This window comes from Tiliqua scincoides, chromosome 4 (genome assembly GCF_035046505.1).
Source record: "Tiliqua scincoides isolate rTilSci1 chromosome 4, rTilSci1.hap2, whole genome shotgun sequence".
NCBI classification, from domain to species: domain Eukaryota; kingdom Metazoa; phylum Chordata; class Lepidosauria; order Squamata; family Scincidae; genus Tiliqua; species Tiliqua scincoides.
Genome location: NC_089824.1, coordinates 76,098,786 through 76,124,575, shown reverse-complemented (window position 1 = coordinate 76,124,575; position 25,790 = coordinate 76,098,786). Strand labels below are relative to the sequence as shown.

The window sequence follows — 25,790 nt, the reverse complement described above, 5'->3', positions numbered from 1 at the left end:
CTATATGCTTTTAACAATGATAGTAAATGAACTTACTCCTGGGTAAATGTGGATAGGATTGCAGCCTAGGATTGTTAAAAATTTCCCTGCTTGTTGATGTCACTTTGGTCCTGACATAACTTCTGGTGGGTCCTGACAGATTCTCATTCTAAACAAGTGGGTCCTGGTGCTAAAAGTGTGAGAACCACTGTTCTAGGAGATAACTTTTTGTTACCGAACAGAAAAATACTTGTATGGTTATATATTATCATTTTCACTAACAAATAAGGTTTTGTTAATGAATGCCTTACAGAAGGCATTAAAAAAAGAAGCCTAAAAGCTCACATTGCTGAAAGATTATCAGAAATAGGTATGTTTATGAGTATTGGTTACAGTGAGTAGTACAAATCTTGGATTTTTATTATAGTACAGTTATTATTGATTATACATCACCCTTTAGCACAGTGTTGTGGAGTACAGGCTCATTTGCTCTGTGTATATTTTGCAAAAGGAGAAGAAATGCATGTTTAGTCAGACTAGTACATAGTCTAGTTTGCAGGGATATTAAGCAGAGCCATAGTAATCAGCAATTCAGTGGAGAGATGTGTCAAATAAACACTAGCTAACAGAACTGAAATCTCTTCAGCAGTTTTTAGACAGCATTTTGTTAGACTGTTAAGTATTTGCTGTTTGTACAGTCTTTTAGGACCACATTATTTTTTCTCCCCTTTCTTAAGCAGCATGTGGTATGCTCCCAGATACAGGCATGCATTCTGGTACGCCACATCTCCTGACAGCTTACATTCGGCTTATGGAACGGCAGGAGAAGGAATTGTCAATGTGTGTCTAAATTTTATGTGAATGACCAATTGACAAGTAGCATATCCTGTGTTTTTCAAAGGGGGGACGGACAATTAATGCCTAGCATCACTCTTCCTTTCTATGTCGGGGAAGATGCACATTACTGGAGCTGCCTGGTAACTGGAGGTTTCACTCGATTGGCACTGTGCTTCTGTTTACTTGCCTGTCTCTGCCATGTCCTCTCCAGGAACCACCGAGAATAGTCAGAAGAATTCTTGTAGGTGAAAGTTTATTCTGTTATTATTCTGTCCAGCTCCTGTTTAAAGACCAGTTAGAATGTTCAGTATATTTCAGTACTGGAATGTTTAGATTCCAGTAGTGGAATGGCTAGATTCAGGCTTTTGTGGCTAAGCAATAAAAAAGGAAAAATGCATATTTGTATTGGTAATGATTGTTTCTTTACCTGATGACAAAGTAAAATCTGCTAATAGAGCAGAAATAAATCTAAGCTAATGATTATCTGAATCTGTAATTACGTAAGCATGTTCTTTCATGGTCAATTTGTATTGCCAGGCGTTGGATAAAATTCATCCAATAGGCTGTTTTCCAAGAACTCATTAATATCAAAGACATCTAATTTATTACAGAACAGAGTGCCAGACACTGTAGTCAGGAATCCATTACTGTTGAATTGCTTCTGTAATATTGACTGTTGGCATCCTAGTTCAAGCATGTTTTTAATATGAAGCATGTAATTTTGCATTTAGAACACTTAAACTAGGTATTGTACAAATGTTGTTGAAATCTAGAGCCTTTATGCTTTTAAGAGGTTCAGATGAGATTCGCTTCTGTTATGTTGCTTTTTGCTTTTAAAGCAGCCATTGGCAATCGTTTCATAAATAGACATTTCCTCACACGTTCTCAGGATGAAAACAGAGTCAAAAACAGCCTTTTGAAAGCATCTGTTGAATAAAAGGCTGTCTTTAAAAATCAAACTTGAATCATTTATGTTGGGCTTAATTTAGTCTGAGAGACTGTAATAAAACTTGGTGTAGAATCCTTCTGTAGTGTTTTAATACAGTTGACATTGTGGTGGGCAATGTCTTCGTGTTACTATTCTGAAGACAAATATACTTCTGTTTTCCTCTAATTTTAAAGATAGCATCTGACAATGTACTCATTTCAGATGGCAACAATTATTACCCTGTCCATTTAATGAGTTATAACACTTAAAGCATATATTATTTTAGTCCATTTTACTGTCTTGCCTCAATTTTACTAATTTACTTTTTGTGGCTTGTAAATTTGGATATTTCTTTATAGTCTTCACTCCTTTCGATTTTTATATGCTTCGTTATGCTATGGTATCTTATCTATATGTGTGTAGGTTAAGCCAAAAAGAAACTAAAACTTCTCTAAAGTCGAGTGTAGAATTGAAACATGTGAAAAGACAGTTATTAGTCTGGTAGAGTAGTGTCTCCACATTTTTGCATCTTGTCCGTAGTATTGGAATGGTCTACTTTTATGGCAGGGTTGTTTTAGTTCTGATAACAAACTGCTTGCTTAGTTTATACCATCATCACTGTTTGGTTTATATTCTTATAGTCTGTTTAATTTTTGTTTAATGTTTTGTTATCTTTATTCTTGATAGCATTTTCTGATTTTAAAAAAATACCACCAGTCAGTAAAATAGTGTGCCTCATTTGGAGTTGATCCAGTAGCCCCTAGTTGAAAGAAAACATTACATTGGAAGGTATATTGAAAGCTTTCCTGACAAGAAGACCTGACCAAAAAGAACTAATGAAGAACATTATTTATAAATATTGCAATTAAAATCACTTGTTCAGTAGATGGAATGTATTATGGATTTCAATAATGCTGAAAATATGCCATTTGTTCATGAATAATCCACCAAATCCAAATACCTATTGCTGGTGTTGAGAAATATCTAAATAATTTTTGACAAATTATCCATAGAGAGAGCAAATGTAAAATGACACTGGTAATGAACATGTCACGTTTGTCTCAAAAAAAGCAAAAACTGTTGATTTGTGGAGATCCTAGTTCGGGTTTTGCTTTAGCATGTCCTGGAATTATTGTGGGTCTGTTCACAACCATGTGGATATTGCATAAGATGTCATCTATAATCCTTGTAAACCAGATGATCTTCAGAACAATTGTGTGAACTGGTATAAGTAATAGTCATCCATGGTCTTGGGAGGGCTCAAATGAAAAACTATAAATGACACATAGTGCCCAAATACAGGGATATAAATGGCAAGCCGTGCCCACATGTGGGAATATAGTTATACATTCACTATATGAATTTTTTTAAAAATTAAATGAGCAGGCATGTCTGCTTGTCTGAATTTTTCTAAATGAACCATACCAGTGAGTTGAGAAGGGAATGTAAGATTTTTTTTTTCCTGCCCAGATTGAATCTGATTGATAAAGAAATGGTGAATTAGCTTGAGATGCTAAGCAGGAAAGTCTAGTTTACATAATTTCATTTTGTAGTGGTTTTCCTAAAGAGAGAGGTGCATCCTTAGTGGTTGACATAAAACTATGCCAATTTCTAAAAATGAAATCAAGATTTCTTGCTTCTTTTTCATTACCTAGTTCTAGAGGAATGCATATCACTCACTTTTTGGCCAAGCAATTGCAGAAGCTAGCTTCTATCACATCCAAACCAAAATAATTAGAAAAACAATTGTATTACTTGGTTTGATCATTGATGGCACTAACTGGCTACAGCAGCAGTTGTCACCCTTTTTCATTTCGCATCATGCTGATGAGGTGTGCAAATTGTCAAGGAACACCAACAATTTTTTTAAGGATATAAATATCATTAAATGAGTGTTATGATTGTGTTTAAAGTTCAATAACTAAAATTTAGGGATGTTTATAATTATGCATTTGGTTAAAATTGGCAGAAGGCCACATATGGGACTGACAAAGTATAGGTGATAAATGTAAGGGCTACTTTACACAATCATGTCTGAAGAAGGTACACATTTCAACTTAATCATGTACACATGCACCTGGAAGCTTTGATTTGTCTCTTATAGCAAAATTCATCAGCTAATAGACAAAATCGGTGATGGCCAGGGTGATGGTCATGAATACAACACTCTGACACGCTGATCAAGAGGCACTGCTGGTTTTAGGCAGCCTAGTGTGTGCACCCTGCCAGTGGCTTCCCCACCTCCAGTGCACCACCATCTTGGCAGGGTAGTAACCAATTCAAAAGGAAGCACCTTCCCCCATGGGTGAGTCCTTATTGTCACCTATCTGTGATGCAATTATGTGGGATGCACAACTGCAGAGAGGAAGATGGAACCAAGCAAAGAGATCAGGATGAATTACTTATGTCTCCTAATTTCTGGGAATGTTTAGGACTTCCTTTGCTCTCCATTGGACTGGATAAGAACTGAAAGTCTGTGCTCACACAATTCTATAAGCAGTGTGTCTGCCTTCAGGGAGAGGTGCTGAGAAAGCTGTGGAGGTGGTGGCAGAATTACATGTATTCTGACTGCATTACAAACATGTAAGCTATTTTGTCCTTCTGCCACTCCTGTCACAGGCAGGAGTTGTGAAGATTGAACTTTACATGACTTTCAGCCACTGTGCTGTGAACTCCTGCAGCACACCTGCAGCTCATTAGTGGCACAACACTTGAAAATTGCTGGGCTACAGTAATGGTTTCTGGGTCTAGTCAACTTATTGACTAGTGTTATTTGGTATACATTTTAAATACTACTTTTCAGCTTACTATTCCTACTTCTGCTCTTTTCAACTAGAAATGGATAGTTTATGTCTAGGCTTCAAACATAGCAAAGTGAAGTATTCTGATTTAAAAGGGTCTCAAATGACATCATCTGCACATTGCAAAGATCTCGCTTGTTGAGGGCACCAATATGCCCTCAGTGTGGTTCTTTGTAATAGAGGGCAGGTCCCTATCCCTAGGGACCCTTTCATCAACTTCACTACAGCACAAATAAGGAGAAAGTGGAGTGGCAAGTGGCCCTGAGCTTTCTTGTTGGAACTGGATTTCAGCATACGTGATCTCTATACTTACTCTTGTATCCTATTTTTTTTCATTATGGATTTCAACACAACAGACATGGCTTTCCCTGTCAGTGATCCATCCAAACACTGACCAGATGTAGACCCATTTAACTTCATCAAGAGGGCCATTTCGTGTGTCTGCAGTCTATGCCCAAGCGTCAATTGTTTTGATGGTAGTAGTCTTTGATTACTTAAGGAGTAAACATGTTCTCTTATTACCTTTAGCATAATGCTATTTATGTTGTACTTTGTGGGTGTTTCACCAAATGTTCTTTATTACAACCATGTTAAATTGGTACTCTCATCCCCATACCTTGGTAAAGATAATTTTGTAAGAATGAACCTAGAAGCTATTGAATAAGGAATATTTCATGAATAACTTTGAATTCTTCATTTACTCTTGAAGTGCTTCTTGGATAACTAGTTCACTTGATATCTGTATACAAGAAATTGGGTGGGGGGAGGTAAGAGAACCAATTTTCTTTGGCCATTTAACCCAAAACGCTTACGTAGGCACTGGTCTCTATAGGTTTAGAGGTTGCAAAATGGGATGATTAGATAGATATAAGGTAACATAAGAGGTGTGTGCACACTTGTGAGAGTGATCTCATTAGAGCTTTGATCTTAGTTCTGTGCTGGGACAGAGAATTGCTTCTGGGGAATTTGCCTCTAAATCATCAATTCTCAGTGGGAGCCATGTGATCCTCTGATGACCCTTGCACTTGCTCATTTGAATGTTCAGGTTTTCTTGTTGTTCAATAATACATGATTTTATGTCTATCCATTTGTGTGGTATTCTTGTTTGACAGGGAGGCCCCTAGAACCTGAGAAAAGCTTCTAACGGGCTGCTCTAAATGGATACTGAAAGCTTTCTAAACTTGCTGCATGATTTAGCACTGTGGGTTGTGTTTCCCACAGTGCTTCTCTGTTAGGAAGTTGATGCAAATGGTTTTGAAGTGGAAACAAATTAGTTGCAGAAGTTCTGGTAGTACACTACAAGGAAATATCGCATGCAAACTGCACAGAACCAAACAAATTAGCGTGTATATAGAGTGAGTGCCAAATAATGCAGGAAAAGGTATGTATAAATCTATTTATTCAATTCAGACCTTAGTCAGATATCCATCTTTGTTGCCAATATTTCAGGGGAGTAAGATCTAGTCTGTGAATTGGAATATGGTAGTACAGTGGACACTGCAGGTCCAACCTTGTTATACACGGATTTTTTATACACGGATTTGCCTCAACACGAATGGCCACTGCAAATGAGAAGGAATGTGCTGATCCCTGAAGAAGGGGAAAATGCATCCCTTTAAAATCAGTTTAAAAAACTACTTTTCTTACTATTCTAAAGAGACAGTAATGCAAGCAGTTATCGGCATAACCTAATTATCCATGGATTTTTCACCTGTGGAAAAATCTGCACATTTTTCTATCTCAGCACAATGAGAAGGGCCCTTTACATTAAAGGAAAAACTTGTTTAACAATAGCCTCGTTAATGCAAGAGAGAGCAGCTGGCTGACAGTCCATTAATCATTCTTGTTCCAGGCACTTAGAATGACTTTACTCAGAGCTAGTGACCCTTCCCTTCCCCCTGAGCACATGAAAGAAAGATAACACAGGCCTACAAAACTGAGGGTCAGAAAAGTTTTTCCCAAACTTTATGGTGGTTTGATATGAATTTGGGGTGCCGATTCAAAAAATGGCATCTGTTTTGCCCTGTCACATCTAGTTTTGGGGATATAGTATAGCCTCATTAGTGAATGGTTCAAGCAGCTTCCTCATGAGGAAACCATGGTGTAGGCTTCCTCATAAGAACAGCCCCACTGGATCAGGCCATAGGCCCATCTAGTCCAGCTTCCTGTATCTCACAGCGGCCACCAAATGCCCCAGGGAGCACACCAGATAACAAGAGACCTCATCCTGGTGCCCTCCCTTGCATCTGTCATTCTGTCATAGCCCATTTCTAAAATCAGGAGGTTGCACATACACATCATGGCTTGTAACCCGTAATGGATTTTTCCTCCAGAAAATTGTCTAATCCCCTTTTAAAGGCGTCCAGGCCAGACGCCATCACCACATCCTGTGGCAAGGAGTTCCATAGACCAACCACACGCTGAGTAAAGAAATATTTTCTTTTGTCTGTCCTAACTCTCCCAACACTCAGTTTTAGTGGAAGTCCACTGGTTCTGGTGTTGTGTGAAGAGGGTAAAGAGCATCTCCCTATCCACTCTGTCCATCCCCTGCATAATTTTGTATGTCTTAATCATGTCCCCCCTCAGGCACCTCTTTTCTAGGCTGAAGAGGACCAAACGCTGTAGCCCAGGGGTGCTCAATAGGTGGATCGCGATCTACTGGTAGATCGCGAGGCAAAATGAGTAGATCGCGGAGCCCTGTCTCTCCAAACTGTTAATATGTCAGTTTCATCTAGTGACTAGACGAAACTGACATATTTAACTGACACTAAACTGACACTGAAACTGACACTTTAGCTGCTCTTCAGGCATGTAGCAACAAAACTGACGAAACCAACTAGACTCCAGCAGGGGCTCCATACATTAAAGGGGGTGTCTGTCAGACGCTTCCTTCCCCCCTGGTAGATCTCCGGGCCTTGCTGGATTTCAAAGTAGCTCTCGAGCCAAAAAAGTGTGAGCACCCCTGCTGTAGCCTTTCCTCATAAGGAAGGTTCCCCAGCCCAGTAATCTTAGTCGCTCTCTTTTGCACCTTTTCCATTTCCATTATGTCTTTTTTGAGATGTGGCAACCAGAACTGGACACAGTACTCCAGGTGTGGCCTTACCATCGATTTGTACAACGGCATTATAATATTAGCCGTTTTGTTCTCAATACCTTTCCTAATGATCCCAAGCATAGAATTGGCCTTCTTCACTGTCGCTGCACATTGGGTCGACACTTTCATTGACTTGTCCACCACCACCCCAAGATCTCTCTCCTGATCTGTCACAGACAGCTCAGAACCCATCAGCCTATATCTAAAGTTTTGATTTTTTGCCCCAATGTGCATGACCTTACACTTACTTACATTGAAGCGCATCTGCCATTTTGCTACCCATTCTGCCAGTCTGGAGAGATCTTTCTGGAGCTCCTCACAATCACTTCTGGACTTCACCACTTGGAAAAGTTTGGTGTTGTCTGCAAACTTAGCCACCTCACTGCTCATCCCTGTCTCCAGGTCATTTATGAAGAGGTTGAAAAGCACCGGTCCCAGGACAGATCCTTGGGGCACACCACTTTTCACCTCTCTCCATTGTGAAAATTGCCCATTGACACCCACTCTCTGTTTCCTAGTCTTCAACCAGTTCTCAATCCATGAGAGAACCTGTCCTCTAATTCTCTGACTGTGGAGATTTTTTAGTAACCTTTGGTGAGGGACCGTGTCGAACATCTTCTGAAAGTCCAGATATATAATGTCCACGGGTTCTCCTGCATTCACATGCCTGTTGACCTTTTCAAAGAATTGTATTTGTGAGGCAAGACTTACCCTTACAGAAGCCATGCTGATTCTCCCTCAGCAAGGCCTGTTCAGCTATGTGTTTTGAGATTCTATCTTTGATGAGGCATTCCACCATCTTACCCAGTATCGATGTTAGGCTGACCGGCCTATAGTTTCCCGCCCCCCCTTTCCATTTTTAAAGATAGGCATGACATTTGCTATCCTCCAATCTTCTGGCACCGTGGCCATTTTGAGGGACAAGTTGCATATTTTAGTCAAGAGATCAGCAACTTCATTCTTCAATTCCTTAATAACTCTTGGGTGGATGCCACCCGGGCTCGGTGACTTATTGATCTTTAATTTATCAATGAGATCTGACACATCTTTCAACCTCTATCTGACTTAATTCCTTGGTCAAGAGGGGCCGTTCGGGCAGCGGTATTTGCTGGGGTCTTCTGCCGTGAAGACAAATGCAAAGAACTCATTTAATTTTTCTGCCATCTCCAAGTGTCCTTTTATCTCCCTTTCCCTCCCTCACCATCCAGAGGGCCAACCGCTTCTCTGGCGGGTTTCTTGCTTCTAACATATTGACTCATTAACAATGATTTTAACAATGACTCATGAGGAAGCTGCTTGAACCATTCACTAATGAGGCGATACTATTTCTCCAAAACTAGACATGATAGGGCAAAACAGATGCCATTTTTGGAATCAGCACCCCAAACGTACCCAGGAATTGGTGTAATGTTTAAGGAAGCAAAAGGTGTGTTGGCCTGTGTAATCACTGTGCATTTTTTCCCAGCTCTGGGTGAAGGGTCACTGGCTCAGAGTAAAACCTTTGTAAGCGACTAGAGAGATTTATTGATGTATTGTCTGCCTAATGACTCTGTGTTACATCACAAAGGCTGTTTTTAAATCACCTAGCAAAGGAACATTGTTTTTTAAATGGATTTGCTTTAAATCGATTTTTGCCATCCACTGAGTTCTGGGAACAAAACCCTCCTGAATAATGAGACTCAACCTGTTTGCCTGTAAGTGTAAAATTAAACAAACACACTCACAGCCTCTTTGCATGAAAGCTAGCACAATAGGGAGTGTGTTGAACTAAACCTTCCTCCCTGATTATGTTGAATTTTGTGGGTATTTTTTTTAATTTACTTGGGAGATTTTTACATATGGAAGCATTCAAAAATGGTATTCTCCATCTGCACCCTGAAGTGATAAGGTTCACTCTTACATTTCATTTTACTGCATGTGCAAACCAGGGCTGAATCTTGAGCTTGTGTTTACTTATTTCCTGTTCTTTTCCTCCTTTGTGCCTGCTACAAAAGGAGAAACCATTTTTTTTCAGTTGCAACCAGTCTGTGGAACCTGACTAGACTTCCATTTTTACATCCAATATAAGAAGACAATAATTTTGACATAAAATCCTGCTTTCTCTAGCTATGGCTGGTTCAGGTGTTGTAACAAACTATGGTTTGTTGTGATAAGAATGAGTAGATGTAGCCGTGAACTTTTACATCCATTCAGCCCCATTTTTGGTATGTAATTGCAGTGGATTGAAAACTTTCATTTGTGGTTTGTTACAAGCAGCAGTTTCCTGTTACATCCAAATATGGACATATGTTGAAAGATGTTAACAGGAAACTGAATAGTTTGTATTTAGCCGCAGTGTGCAAACTGTGGATTTTGCAAACATAAAATTCCAATTCCAATCTCGTGTTCCAAGGAAGAGAAACGAGAAGGGGCCTTGTCACAGCAAACCATATTTTTTTTTTTTGTAACATCTGAACCAGGCTGCTATCTTACCGAGGCTAATATCTTGATCTTCCTGAAACACCCCCCCCACCTTTCGCTGGTGATATTCACTGACAAAAGTATGGGCAAATTGGGTTTGCACCAGCATGTTAAATGAAAATGTAATAAACTGTGTTCAGAATGAGTAATTGTAAACATTGCCCAGAGTACATTCACATCGAGTCTACTTACACCTTACAGGCTCCAGTAAAAAAATTTTTTTTGCTCTCTATATTTTAAGCCTTAATATTCTTATTATTCTACTTGATGGTATTACTTAAAATAGGTTAGATCAGCGTTTCACAAACAGTGGTACATGTACGACTAGTAGTACTTGAGGCGGTGTCCAGTGGTACACGTGGAACCCCCAGACCCCCACTGTCCAGCAGCAAGACCAGCAATGCAACGTGACAAGCAGCAGTAGGAGGCTTGGCAAGCAGAGCTCTAGCATGCACTTTTTGCACTTTAAAAAGACTTCCTAACCCCCTGAGCCTCTTACCAGTGTTTGTCACATTACATCTTTTCTCCTAATCCAGAAATAACTGCTGATGACATCATCACCAGTTGCTTCTGGTAGTAATACCAATAGGTGGACCATGGAAAGTAGTATGGCGGAACATAAACGTTGAGAAATGCTGGTTTAGATTTTATAAAGATCATAACCAAACGTTTGTAATTTTAATGTGTTAATACTAGTCTTCTGAATAGAGAATGGGACACTTAAAAATGCACGAAGAGAGGAAGGGGAGCTACTATCAAAAAATTGGTTTGCTTCCCACAATATAATTTTGAAAATGTAAGTGTCTTTTCTGTCCTAAGAGGAAGCAGTTAATTATAGATGCTTTTGAGTTTCGTATATATAAAAACCTCTTGAAGTATGGGAACTAGCATTCATCTTTAGTTCCACGGATGAATTATTCAAATAATTATGGTCATAATTGATCATATATATATATATACTCTGAAACTACTCTTCTCTTAATTTATATCTGAAGAACTAGTGTTTCCTTCTGTCCACAAATTATTTGGATGATTTTCTGCTCACAGATGGTTTTCTATTTTTTAGAATCAGTGTGTCTAGCAGTGAGGTTTACTGAAATGGCCGCTTTGATCTGTGGGTTGAAGGAGGCGGCAAACTGTCAGGGAGTGCCCAGTCAAGCAATGCAGCAAACAGCACTACAGTTGGTGCTCCTGCCCTGGCACAAGAAGCTGTGGAGGGGGATGGGATGGTGGTGAATAAGCATGACATGTACTGGTATGGGCTGTGTGCTCTGTGGGTGGCTGGGTGGGTGACTTTGAAGATCCCTTCCAGGACAGTGATTCTACCAGCAAATCCTAATCTGCCTGCTCCTACTTTACAGTGGTGCTACCAAGCACTAGAGATATGTGGCACTAGTGAATAAATTTTCCAAGTAACTGGGTAGACATTAGTCCTATTTGAGCTTTTGGCTCCTCACAATGCATAAGGTAGTGTTTCTCAAACTGTGGGTCGGGACCCACCAGGTGGGTTGCAGAGCAATTTCAGGTGGGTCCCCATTCATTTCAATATTTTATTTTTAATATATTAGACAATGCTACCGTGATATATGACTGTATTTGGGGAAATGTTATAGATACGTACTTTTAACAGGCTACTCTGCATATGCTTTTAACAATGATAGTAAATGGAACTTACTCTTGGTTACATGTAGATAGGGTTGGATTGCATTGTTAAAAATTTTCCATGCTTGATGATGTCACTTATGGCATGACATCACTTCCGGTGGGTCCTGACAGATTCTCATTCTAAAAAGTGGATCCTGGTGCTAAAAGTTTGAAAACCACTGGTGTAAGGGGCTTCCCCTGAGCATGTCTAGGGACTTGCCCTCACTGATGACATGTACAGTAACCCTGCCCTCCTGTAATCAGCATTTGTCTGCAGTGTTGATCATAGAGAAAATTTCCCCTGCACTCAGTATTTGTTGCTACAGACAGACAAATGCAGTCAAATGAGGAAAAAGAGAAAGGTGAGGATCCTTGGTTAAGCTGACACAGACCTCAAGCCTATGTAGGTCTACTCAGAAGGAAATCCCATTTGAGTCAATGGGACTTACTCCCAGGAAAGTGTGGAAAGGATTGCAGCCACACCGAGCAAGATTACAACTCACTCCAAAGTATCTATGTATTTTATTTTGTTTTAATTGTTTTTAACTGGTTTGTATTTTTAATGCTTATCTGTTGTTTTTTAACCTGATTGTTAGCCGCCTTGGGTGCCCTTTGGGGAAAAAAGCGGCATATAAATTGAATGAATGAATGAATAAATAAATAAATAAAGTTGGTGGGGGCTGCTCACACACATACACCCCAACATGCAGATGCCACCCCTGTTCCCCCCAGGCAAGACGGAGGCTGGGGCATTTGGACACCCCCCCCACTAAGAGCAGGCTGGCTCCTTCCTTCCCAAGCAAAGGAAAGTGCTGAGCTACTTGTACTTACTCTTCCCTCCCAGTTTGATGCCTGCCAGGAGCATACCCTGTGCTGATGAGATGCAGCACCCCTGCCGCTGCCCAGCCAGCCTTCTCTCCCACCTCTCCCCACCATGTTTCATACACCCTCCCCACCTCATGCTGCCCCACCCACCTCCTTCACAGCTGCAGAAAAGCAGCAAGTCAGCAGGTAGCATATGCAGCAGAGCAGCGCAGCTACGGCCACCTGTCTCCCCAGATGCCTCATGATGCCCCTGGAGGCTAGCCACGCCTCACTAGGGAGGCAGGACGCACAGATTGAATACCTCAGTCCTATACTGATGAGTTATAAGGCAGTTAATGTTTTTCATCTTTTTTCAAGGGTACGTAATGTTTTCCACTCTTATGTCTGCTTCTTTTGCTGTTGCTCTGATTGTTGGAATAATGAAAACAGTGCTGTTTAGTCATCTTTGTTCATCACCTCTGTTGCAGTGACATTATGATTTTCCTGTTGTCATTTCCAGTGTCTTCATAATGATTTGCATACCCTTCCCTGATTTTCTCTGAAACTGTTGAAAGCCGTCCACTGTTGGAAAAGCTTCTGGATCAAAGTTTCATAGATAAGGGAACTTGTGAAGTCTGTGAGATTTCTTAGAATATGAGCCTGTCCTTCAAAATAAGGGCATGTTTTTAAAGTTGGCTAAATATTGACTCTTAAGAGAGTGTAAATTGTACAATCTAAAGTGTACTATGGCTTCCTTTTGATTTAAGTCATGACATGACAGTAACATCCATAAATATAGACATGTCAAAGCCAGTCTCCACATTGAGATGTTTCCCTGCAAAGAGTTCATGTAAGGATGAGCTATCTATGGCAGCAAATAGATGAAGAAATGCATAGGCATAGTAATGTATTTACAGTAAACTGTAAATATTTGAGAACCTGAAAAAAATGAAAGGTAGATGTTACTTACAAGTTCACATTCTTAGGTTCCAGAATCTCCCATCTTGATTTTTGAATTGCAATAGGTTTCATGCCTCTAAAGGGGAAACTGATAGTACCTGTATTATAACCATCAGTTGTCAGTTCCTTTCACAGCAAAGTACCCTCATTACTAGACATTCAATATGTCCTATCCTTATTCCCCCCTTATCTTCCTCTCACAGCCTAGCTTTATGGTAGCTTCCACAGCTCCTTGTGTGCCTTCTCCATCACAATGTTTTTAGAAGTATTGTAGTTTTCTAGTTGGTTTCCAAACCTATCTATAGTAACAAAGTTGTTAGCAACATCCAAGGTGTTTCTTCAATGTAATTTCAATATATATTTTATTCTAGTGGTTTCTTTCCAAAGGCTGAGAGTCAGCCAGTGCCTCTAGTAACACATTACTGTAACTTTAGACAGGTGTGATCTTTGCATAGCCATGCTCTAAGCTAATCAGGCTATCTTGCTCAGAGCTTTAATCTTTTGACTGGTGAAATCCAGCATAATAAGGGTATATTTAATTCACTAGTTAACTTCTTTTCAGTAATTGATATAAGTAGTTGGTGGCCTTCTCTCCTTCCTCCTGCACAAGCTGGAGAGATGGGGGAAGGGCTATATCGTGCTGTGCTATTTGTTTCAGTGATTGGTATGTTCTCTATGTGCTGCATTCTCTGAAATTTTATGAGAAATTAACTACCATTCACAACTTTTATATAATTGCTGAAATATAGGTAGTGATACTTCTGTCCTTGCTGGTTATTTGTGTGTATTTTTGTATTGACTGTGTTTAGAACTTCCAAATTTATAGGGGAAACATTATTTCAAGGGGGAAAGCAATTGGTTTTTGTTGAACTATTCAGGAAATGGGACACATTACCCTAAGCTTGTCTTGAAGAGCTTTCGATTTGATGCATTGAGTAATTCTGTTTTGCATTTCTCTAGGCCCCTTATTTTTATGTTCATAAAAATTATATTCTTAGACACGAGCTAACATTCAGAAACTCTCAACATTCCTTGTGCTTCATCTTTGAAAAGTGCTGTCGGTCAAAGACAATAAATGAAGCTCTAACAGAAACAACAAAACGACCCTTTATTTTAATCTACTCCTAAAACCCAATTAGTTCTCATGACCCCATGAAAAGCCTGGCAAAACAGATGCCGTATGCTGCCTGCTCTGTAGGTCACCTCATTTGGACTGGGAAGGCACAAATGAGTTCTGTACTTGAGTACCCTTGCTAGGATTGCTTTTATGAGGAAGTTAATTATAGAGACAAATGAAGTTGTGCACATTTTATTGGTATAAAGAATAGAGGTGCCACTTTTACTATCAGTGAACTGAATGCAGATAACCAGGTGTGCTATAATTAAAACAGCAAGTAGGCTTTTCCTATAAGAGAATGTAGGCACTTAAAAGTGAAAAATAATGACCTTGACACCTTACAAGTATCTTTGTATCTGGTTTCTCTAGAAAGCTTCTGTCAGGTTATGTCCATTTAAATCATATTCTTGTCAATAAGTGCTTACTTTTGTTCTTTTAGCAATGTGTATAATTAAAAAAAGGTGTCTTTTGCTAGTGGAACCTTAAGTTCTGCTTGAGTAGTGGTATTTTGTTTTTCTCAACAGCCTTATGGAGTGGCATTAAGTAGAAATAGTTAAACATAGAGGGCCACATTGAAAATACACCATAACCCAAGGTTTCTCAAACTAGGGCGTCGTGACGCCTCGTCCTGAAGGCCCTGGCCTCTGCCCCCTTAAGGATTTTGTGGAGGCAGAGTATAATCGCTCCACTTTCACTTTCTAAGCTTCGGGGAGCCCTGTGGAGGGTCACGCCCCACACCCCTGGGAGGCTGCTGAAGGGGCTGGTAAGTGCATGCCAGTCCCTGCGCCACCCCCTTAGCAATGCAATCCTGGGGATCATGTCGCTGCCTTCCCCTGCCCCTGCAACAACTTAGAACAACTCAAACTGTCCCAGAGAGTTTGAGAATCGCTGCCATAACCCAAGGGGCTGCAACCAACAGTGATCCTTTTGCATGCAACTTAAATCTCACATGTGTAACTAGGGTAGATAGCATTCTGTGAAAAATATTTAACATCCCAAGGAGCACATGCCGACAAAGGTAAGTCAGTGGGGAGAGCAGAACAGGGAGGGGGCAGATGGTGGAATGGGGGAGAGTGGGAGATGTGACGGAGATGGGGGTGGCACCCAGCATGGGTGCCTTGCGCTGGATGTTATCCCTTCCAGGAGCAACCAGCATGCCCCCTTTGTCAGATTTGTGCTGGCTGAAGAGCTGGTACAGGTCCAAGGAGACCCACTGACAATTGGGAGGCTGACAGAGAAGTAAGAAAAATTTTCACTTTTTCCTCCCAAGTTGCCCTTCATAGAATAAAGTGCAGCCCATTTTGGCCCGGCTGCATGCTATGGCAAGGTAAAGGATAAGATTTGGCTCTTAGAATTGTAAGCCCTGTTCACATCCTTGCAAATAGTGAAAATCGTCTCAAATAATAGGCTGGTGAAAAATGAGTAAATCTGATAGTCCTGAATGTATATGAAATCATGCCATCTTGAGGACATATTTGAGCTTCTCTCTGGAAAAAGAGTGTCTAGAAATTATTCTGAATGGCAGCAATAATTCTCAGACACAAATTTATTTAACTGCTAAATTTTAAAACATTTATATTTTGCCGGTTCTACTAGACAGCATAGAAGGCTAAAATGCAATAGACAATCAAATGAGCTTGCTGGTGATCCAGTGTGTATCTCTTCTGTCCTTTCTTTATGGAATGATGTGCTGGTGGTGTTCAGTGGTTTAAACTGAGCCATGGCAGTATCAGTAAAGGGCATTATTGTTGACCTTTATGACAGCAACTGTAGGAAAATGTGTGAGAAAATAACTGTTCCTTGATTTAACTATATATGAATAGTAATTTACTATAGATACCTGAATACAGTAAGGAATTCAGGCTGAAGGTGACAGCCTGGCACTTCGGCAAGGAAAAAAGATGTGGATGAGAGGTAAAAATGATAATACCAACTCTTACACTCTTGTCAAAATGTTCTTAAATGGCATTGGATAAGTGTTACTGTGAAAAAGACAGCCTTTCCATATGAACACAAAGTGCATACTGTCATTCTTTGTTGACTTTAATGACTAGTCTAGGCAGATTTTACAGTTCAGTTGTCTTCTCAGATGGATTGAGGCGAAAGCCTTCTCTTAACAAGATTGCTGGGCTTGTTTATAATGATTCGGGAAGAATGTGCAGCTCTTGGACCAAACTAACTGCTGCTGTACAGTGGGTGGATAAATGCATTTGTTTATGAATCAGTAAGTAAATCTGCATCTCACGTGTGGCTAAGGCTTGTGTGAGATGCTGCCTTTCTTGGGAGAGCACCCAGGATTCATGTAGCTTATTTGCTTTTTCTCAGTTTTCCTTTTGGATTAGGAAAGTGTAACTTCAGTCTGAATTTTTGCTTCTTGTTTTCACTGCCATGGCTAGTGATCTCTAAACCCATCGAGTTTATAATGTCAATTGGTTCAGGCCATAACTGTTTAACATAAGGTAATTGGACTATATCTTTTTCACCAGAGCTTACTTCTGAAGAACTGATAACTATTTTTTCCTTTCTTCTTGCCATTAATGCTTTGACCAAAATGAATTGGTCACCACTACTGGTAATTCCTGACTACATATAAAATAAACACTTGTTTAACCTATTTTTGCCTTGTCTACAGGTATATACATTTGCTACCTGTTGCATATATGCAACGCTGGGCAAAAATGGCTTTAAACGGATGTTAAGTGGCTTAATATCTCTCTAAGAATCTATAGTGCTTAAATCAGACTGGTACTTAATTTTTGTGCCTATTTTTATTTATTTACTGCAATTTTATCCTCCTTCCCCCCCCCCTGTATTTTTAGAACGTTAATGGTTTAAAGCATGGGGTTAAAGTATCGATGCTTCAAATTGTGAATGCTGCCATGGCAGAGACACTTCTAAATATTGTAGTAGAATGCCACAGTGTGAATGAGGTCAGAATCTGTAGTCTGCGTAAGTGGTTCCCAGGGGATTCCAGGACAAAGAGGTCATATGTGGGAAGTGCAAGTGGGATAACTGCATGGAGCTTGGCTTGGGACTCTAGGCCTAGCTCAGTGGGAAAAGGGCCACTGCTGAGCAGCAGCTGTGATCATGTCTGTCTTGTGTATGGACATATGGTGTGCTGTGCACCCTAAGGCAAAACAGGTGCACAGATACAGCTGGGAGTGCGAACAACTTCAGTGTGTGGCTTCTAGTTCAAAAGCACAATTCATGTATTACAGTGTATGTATACTGCTTTGCTTATAGACTTAAGGTGGATTATATAGGCAGGCTGCACATAAACCCCATTTTTCAATGAAGTTTTTATAAGAATAGTTCCATGGGAAATTCCATAGAACCCTCCATTTCTCCAGATGTTTCCTTTCATAGTCATCATCCTGGCTGACTCATGCAGCCTCCAAGCATCTGCAGGTCGTTGCAAATCAAGCCTCAGACTGGTTCTCAAGACGTTGTCCATTTTTTGCCATCTGACTCCCCATAGATATATGCCAGCGGCTTCTCAATGTCTTTCGGTCTTCCATCCAAGCAGCCAATCCTGCTTAGCTTTTTCAGGCAAGGCAATAGCTCAATCTCCAGACCACACCTCCTGCCCAGTTCCAGATTAGCACCTCCTGCCCAGTTCCAGATTAGCAATACGTTGGCAAACAGAAAATCCCTCTCCTTCCATAACCAATGTAGTTGGATAGTACAAACTTACTCCAAGTTTTGATGTCTTCAGGTTTGATTTGGACAAGAGTATTCTTGTTTTCTTTTTTTTCAAAAAGGATCTTTCAAGACTTGGAGCCCAGTCATATCTTTTCCTCTGCCGTAGCATAGCAAAATGGGCTGCAATGTATGCTGTGATGGGGGCGAGGGGGGGGGAACAGATCAGGAGACTTGGGAGTGGAAAGAGAAAATATTTTCTTTTACCCCTCTGTAAGTCTCCTGACCGTCAATGGAACTTCTTAGACCTGCACCAACTCTTAGCTGGCGTGAGTCTGAGGAGTCAAAGGGGGCCTGTCAGGAGCCTAGGAAGAGGATAGCATCCAGCACAAGTCGCCTACACTGGATTCCATTCCCTTCCTCCTCCAACATGCCTCACACTCACTCCTGTTCTGCCTTCCTGCTAACCTGCCTTCATCAGCATATCTTGCTAGCCGTAGTTCCTCACACTGGGCTGTGCCAACCTCGCCAGCAGTGTTCTGGAAGCACCCAGTTTCATACACTGTTGGAGGGCTGTTTGTGACAGTGTAAAGCACCTACTGCCTCTGGGACGCAAGTCCCGGCAGCAGTAGAACCCAGTAGGATTGGGCTGTTAGGCTCTTCTAAATTATATTATCGGCAGCAGTTATCGTGGAGTTCTGATGGATTTTCTAAACATACAGAAAATAATATTGAACATTTTGGAGGCCTTGGTGCACCTCACTAATGACATTTGTTCCCTACAGTAAGAGCTGGGAGAGAGGAAAGTCGGGATGAAAAACAGGCTGCAGTAAAGTCAGAACAGTGGCAAATAAATGGCAGGGACTAGAGAGAGATAGCACCCAGCTTGGTTCCCATCTAAGCTGGTATGCCCTGTATGAACCAATAAAAGCACCAGTTGCAACAGCATGATATAGACATTGAACACCACATCAAATTCCCTCAGAAGAGTTAATGACAAAGACCAAAAAACCAAGTTTCTCAAGGTCAGTTGGTATTCTCAGGAAAAATGTGCTCCCAGACCTGTTGACAAGAGACGAACCTTAGCCCATTGTATTCCCATACAGGTCTGCAACCAGCTGAAAAAAAAAAAGGGAGAGCCTGTGGGTCGTACGTTAAATTGTGTGTAGTCCCACAGGTGGTCCTGACTGAAGCTGTGCACTTGCACATATTCCCCTCATGTTTTATCCATAGGCAGAGTGTTCCTGTGGAGGAGCGTAGTGGATGTTGAAGACCTAGCATTGTAGGGGCTGCTGCACACCTTTCGCAAAGCTCTTTAATGCATCTCTTCTCACAAAACAATGTTCCACCTTAAGGCAGGAGCAGCTCTTTCCGTTCTTTTCAAAACTGGATTTGTTAGCTTCAATCTCAGCTGAATAAGACTTTAATTTGGTGGAAGGAAGTCTCAAATCCTGCAGGCCTGTTTAGTATTACAGAATCTCTTTGGGCATTTGGTGTTTAACAATAAAAATATCTGTGAGGTCATACGGGGCAGGTAGCAGCTGCTGAAACATGCATTTGTAGACCAGCTGTATCCTTAACACAGACTCTAAAGTTAGGTGCTTTTTTGTTGCTATTCTTCCAACACTGAGTAGAATTCATGGAAACAGCTCTGATTTAAATATAGCACTGGATCATTAATTTATTACTGGTATAGATTAAATAATGTTCATGTAGTCTTATATTGTTTTGAATTTATGAGGACAATTATTGCATATTATACACTAGTTTTTTAATCTTTGCTGTTCTTACATGCATGCTCTAAGCATTTCTAACCTTTTGAAAAGTTAAGCAAAACAGTTTTTACTCAACTTCATCGTAACATTTTCGGAAGTGAGTTTGGAACATTGTGTTTCCTTCAGCTATTTTCCCCCCAGATTAAATGCTTGGAGCAGAATGGCTCCTGGCATGCACTCTGGTGTTAATAATTCTGATGGTTTGCAGGCTGCAGCGACCTCAAAAATGTATTGAAGTTGCTGATTTTAGGTAAGTAAAAGGGAAGTGGGGCAAGGCACGAGTTCCCATGGAGCTGATATAGTTACTATGAAGAGACTTTTTGGTAGCTGTATGTGAAACAAAAACAACTGAGCAATAATATGGTAGGATGCTAGGTGTACTGCTGTCAGTAAGAAATGGTGCTTTTTATTGGTTGTTACAGCTAAGTTCAAGGGAAAGCTGTGTTAAAGCTGTGTCATATTTAAATTTCTGTTTATATTCTTTGTGGGTATTGACTTCAAGAAACAAGGGTAATATAAACAGTTTATTTATTATAGTATTTATATGCCACCTTACTCATAGAGTTGGCACTCGTAGACTCAGGGTGGTTTACATAGGCAGGTTTACTGACCGTAACCACCCTGTTTTAAACAGGTTTTTTTTACAGTTGATTCTATGAAAGAATATTGGAAAGCATGTTTAGCACATCCTTTTTTGTTTTAAAAAGTGGGAGCAGTTCAGTTCTACAGTTGTATAATTATTTGGAATGATGCAACCCTAAGCAATATCCCTGATTGATAAAATCATTAAGATCTGAAGCAGATACAATTCATCTAGTCTTACTTCTCAGCATTTTTCTAGGACTCTTGATGCTTGAACATGTATGCTTAGACACATCCAGAATAGCAAAGTTAGGAAGGTACCAGTATTGAATTTTACAATCTTTGTGGGCAGGGTGATAAATTTGAGGTACTCTCATATATGTACCACTAACATAAAAACATTTATAACTTGAAACAAATACTTTTGAACGATTTCCAGAGGTTATTGTGACCTGTAAAGAAATGTTGCTGTTTGATAGATATGATTGGGTAGAGCTGGTTGGTTGGAGAATTAGGTGAGTCAACTATTTGCATGAAGTCATCCCAATGAGATTGTTTTGTTAGGGATTGAAATTATTGTTGTTGAGTTTCCTTTCCATGTATGTTTTTTTTTTAAAGTGTGAATGTTTAGAGAGTAAGAGAGCCAGCAGCCTGGACACAGTTTCCCCAAGGTCACTGTTACCAGGATGGCAACATGAACGTACTGTACTTCAACAAACTGCCTAAAACCTAGTCACTAGGCAGTGCTGAAACCAGGACATTAGGTCATTAACCCCTCACCAACAGACAGATCTTATAAGCACCTGTAACCGAGTTCTCCAAGAGTGCTCCAAACACTGCAGCAGTTGTCAAATAATGCTGTTCAGTGTGTGATATGGCCAAACCGAGCCATAAAGATCCCATATCTGTTTGCCTGTCTATGCAGAGGAGGGAATGGACGAGAAAGTGCCAGGCTTCTCACTCCTATTTTTCCACTCTGTTCTGATGCTCCTTTCTTCTGCTGTGGGATTAAATTGATGATCTTGTTACAACAGATAAACAGAAAGGTGGTCAGAGGGACTCGCAGAGTGTCTGGGCAGCATGTATAGCCCCTTCCAGTGCCTTGAAAGGTGTAGGCCGAATTTCTGGATTGTGCTCAGACAATCTAAGATAAGAGGAAGTGGAAGTATTCCATTGAAAGGATTCTTGCAACCTTTTCAGTACTGGAGTCACTAGGTTTGCGTCACCTGAAGCAAGAGCTCGTTGCGTCATCCCCATGATGGACCTCCTCCTGTACCAGTCTGTACAGAATAAATTACACTATCATATGCACAGCCCAAGTGCAGTGGCATCACTAGGGTTGGGGTTGTCCCCATCAACTTTATATACTTATTTACTTACTTTTAAAATACATAACAGCACAGGTAACCCAATAAATCAGTAACACCCAACAAATAAACCAGTGGCCAACTTAATGACACTCACACAACTGAATAAGAGTTCTAGTATTTGTGCTATGCATGAAATGAGAGATAACACCTTATTGGTTCCTTGCTGCTATGTCATAAGAACACCTCATTGGCTCTTGGAAGAATCAATCTCGTTGGTAAGTTTTGAGTTAAGAGAATTCACATTTTATTACATGATGCAGTTGTGTTTTCCTTTTCTGGTTATTTGGCTATAACTTTTGATAGAATATAGAAATTATAATTATAATTTATAATTTTATATAATTATATATATATATTATTTTTAATAAAAATATTTTATTTTTAATATATTAGACTTGATGCTACCATGGTATGTGACTACATTTGGGGAAATGTTATAGACCTGTTCATTGAACAGGATACTCTGTATATGCTTTTAACAATGATAGTAAATGGGGCTTACTCCTATGTAAGTTTGGGTAGGATTGCAGCCTAGGATTGCTAAAAATTTTCCTACCTGATGATGTTCTGCTGCATGATGATGATGTCCTGCTTGATGATGTCACTTCCGGTGGGTCCTGACAGATTTTCATTCTTAAAAGTGGGTCCTGGTGCTAAGTGTGTGAGAATTCAAAAATCCCAAGACTCTCACAATTTGACCACTAGTGGTGTCAACCCCTGACGGTCTCACCTGCTGTAGTCTGCACCCCCTAGCGATGCCACTGATTGAAGGAAAAGTCCAGTGTATTTAATAAGTTGCACAAATTACAGAGCAACTCTATGCAAGTCTGTTTGGAAGTCAGTCTCATTGTGTTCAATGAGGAAAGTGAATATAGCAGTGGTTCCCAAACTGTGTGCTGTGGTGCCCAATGCACTCACAGAAGTACTGCAGGATGCCCTGGTCGTCTCTCCTACCAGCTCTTCCAGGTGCCACCATCTTGGATCTCACAAACCCTTATGAAAACCATGGTGGCAGCACCCAAATCTTGGCACTGCCATCTTGGATCTCGCAATATCTCGTGAGATTTCTGTGCCCAGCTGAGCTGAGAAGAGGAGGATACAGGGGCACTGTGACCCCAGTAAGTTTGGGAACCACTGGTATATAAAATTGCATCATTGGCTATGTCCTATCTTAGGCATAACAATGCTCTTCCACTATAATATTTGCAGGCCCAGCAACTGTGTGTGTATTTGGCTAGTCACTAGAGTTGTTTTTCCAAAGTGAGTTCCCTGGGCAGATTTGAACAGCTTCTTTATGTTTATTAAAGAAAAATGCTTCCAGGGATTGGAAAGTTGCCTAGTGCAATGTTATGGCAGCAGCTCAAAAAAAAAAAAATGGAATTTATCAACTTGTCCTGTTCCTTGTCTGCATAGTGAAAATAATTTGATGGTGAGTTTCTATTTTAAAGACCAGAGTTGAACATTGTCCCAGTTTGCCAGTTGATAACCAATTTTTATTCAGATCATATAATCTTCATTACAATTTTGGTTTTCTACAAATGAGCATAATACACACATGCTGTTTTGAAAGGTTTTTAGATAATAAAAAGTCTTAGTGAATTGCTTTTTCATGTGTGCAACAATATTTTGAAAGCATTTTTACTTTTTTTTCTTTATGCTGCTTTGGCTATAAAATGCAGTGCACCAGAAACTAAGGAAGGAAATGCAGTTAAGTAGTTTGTCTTCACAAACCCTCGTGAGAAAGGCATGAATGAAGGGTGTTTCCTGTCCAGTCCTCAACCCCCGTTGGCGACACTGCAGGCTTCTTACATGAGAGCCATGCTCGTGTAGTCTCTGGTAGTTGTGCCACCAATAGCTATTCATGTAATAACAGAGGAAGTGTAGCTGTGCCTTCTGATCCTTTACACCAGCGGTGTCCAAACGTTTTGGCAGGAGGGCCACACAATGCAAGGTTGGCCTTTCCTTCACTGCCGTTGCTACTTCTCATAGGAGAAACAGCAAGCAGCAGAGGGAGCCCTTGGCCTGTAGCTCATGTGAGAGGTCGAACAGTCAGCACTCGTGCTGAGAGGAGTTGTAGTGGGCCAGAGACTCATTGGAGACTGAAGGCTCCCTGAGGGCCAGAACGGGAGTCCCCGAGGGCCATAAATGGCCCCTAGGTCAGGGTTTGGGCACCCCTGCTTTACACAGTAATAGTTGAAGCACAAAATGCTACCTGGGAGTTGGGGATATTTTGGTAAAACATTACATAAACTCCATTTGTTGTTTAGCTGCTTAGTCTATTTGGGGTTGAAAGAAACCTGAATATAAAACTCAAAAGCGTCAGGCAATCTTGGAGACAAAAGATGTTTGCAGGCAGTCATAGCTGCTGGCCTTTTATCATGAAAAGGTGGAATTGTATTTCTGTCTCTTGCAGAGTGGAGCAAACAATTGCTCACTCTGTGGGACATGCATCAATTGCCTGCTTGGTTGGTTTTGGTGGTAGTGAATGCTAGAGCACATTCAGCAAAGAGTAAGTACTTACGTTGGCTTCTCAGCTTCATTTTCACAAACAAAATGGGGACTTCCTAATTTCTGATACACCTCTAAATCCAGCCATTGACAGGATGCATATGCTCTCATTTCCTATGAGGCTGTATGTGAAGAGCTGGATCACAGTGTTTCATGCTACAGCACTCCATGAATGGAAGGAGAGAGTTGTGTCCTTGGAAGGAGTCCTTCCTCTCCAAGAGTGCACCTCTTCCATTCAGATAAGGAGCTGTGAGTTGCTGCGTGACCCAAATGGAGCCTTGCGCCAGAAAAGGTTAGGATCCAGCCCTGAGCACCTATAGTTCATAGTTCTGCTTCATGGACAAAACTTATTGGTCTTAGATGCTGGAGGAACTTGCTTTGTAAAATGTAACTGCTATGGATTGATTCTTTACTTTGTGGTATTAACCTGGTAATGATTTTTCATTAACTTCTTCAAGAGATTACTTTATTAGAAGGGGGGAACATTTCATGTAAACAATTCTGAAAGCACTGAAACTAATGTTTCCAGCTTAAAGAAGGCCTCATGCTTTCTTTCCTGTCTGTAGCTGAACTAGATGCAGAGCATGCACAGAAGGTATTGGAGATGGAGCACACACAGCAGTTGAAGCTAAAGGAGCGGCAGAAATTCTTTGAAGAAGCTTTCCAGCAGGATATGGAGCAATACCTCTCCACAGGTTATCTGCAAATAGCTGAAAGGCGCGGCAAGTATCGTCGATACTAGTCTATACAGCGAGAAATTTGGGCCCCGAAATCCCAGGTGAATTACCCCCTCACCTTACCTCCGCAGTCACCCAGGCAGACGGAGGGGGTGAGAGTGCTATCTACACCTGGGTCGGGGGGGGACGACTTTCTGTAGCAGGAAGGGCAGCTGCACCTCCTCTGAGCCTTGGGGGGGGGGGTTGCTGGCAGCTGTGCCTTCTATCCACCTGCGCCTGGCCGGTCCTCCATTGCACTGGGAGCCGGAGGAGGCAGGGAGTGCAGGGCAGTTGGTCGGCTGGTGCTCTGCCGCACCCCCTTGGAGCCTCCCCTAGGCACTCCCCGCCATAATCCTGCCACCCGCGGGGGAGGCAGCGGAACGGGGCCATCCTGGCTGCTGCTGCTGCCGCCAAATCAACGGAGAGCAGGGAGTGCCCTGCGCTGCCCACTCCCAAGCATGCAGCTGCAGCGGGCAGGGATGGAGGCTTGCTGCCCTGCGCCAGGGAGCACCTGGCAGGGAGTGGGCAGCATAGGGCACTCTCTGCACTCTCCCTGCCCTCCATTGGTCTGGTGGT

The 25,790-nt window shown here is 41.1% G+C and overlaps 1 protein-coding gene across 1 annotated transcript in view; it reads left to right on the top strand.

Annotated features, from left to right (window-relative positions):
- Nucleotides 1-25,790, top strand: part of DTNBP1 (dystrobrevin binding protein 1) — a 71,217-nt gene that overhangs the window by 41,624 nt on the left and 3,803 nt on the right. The window contains exon 8 of the mRNA XM_066624880.1: nt 25,065-25,220. Coding sequence (XP_066480977.1) covers nt 25,065-25,220 — 156 coding nt within the window. The remainder of the gene's footprint in view (nt 1-25,064; nt 25,221-25,790) is intronic.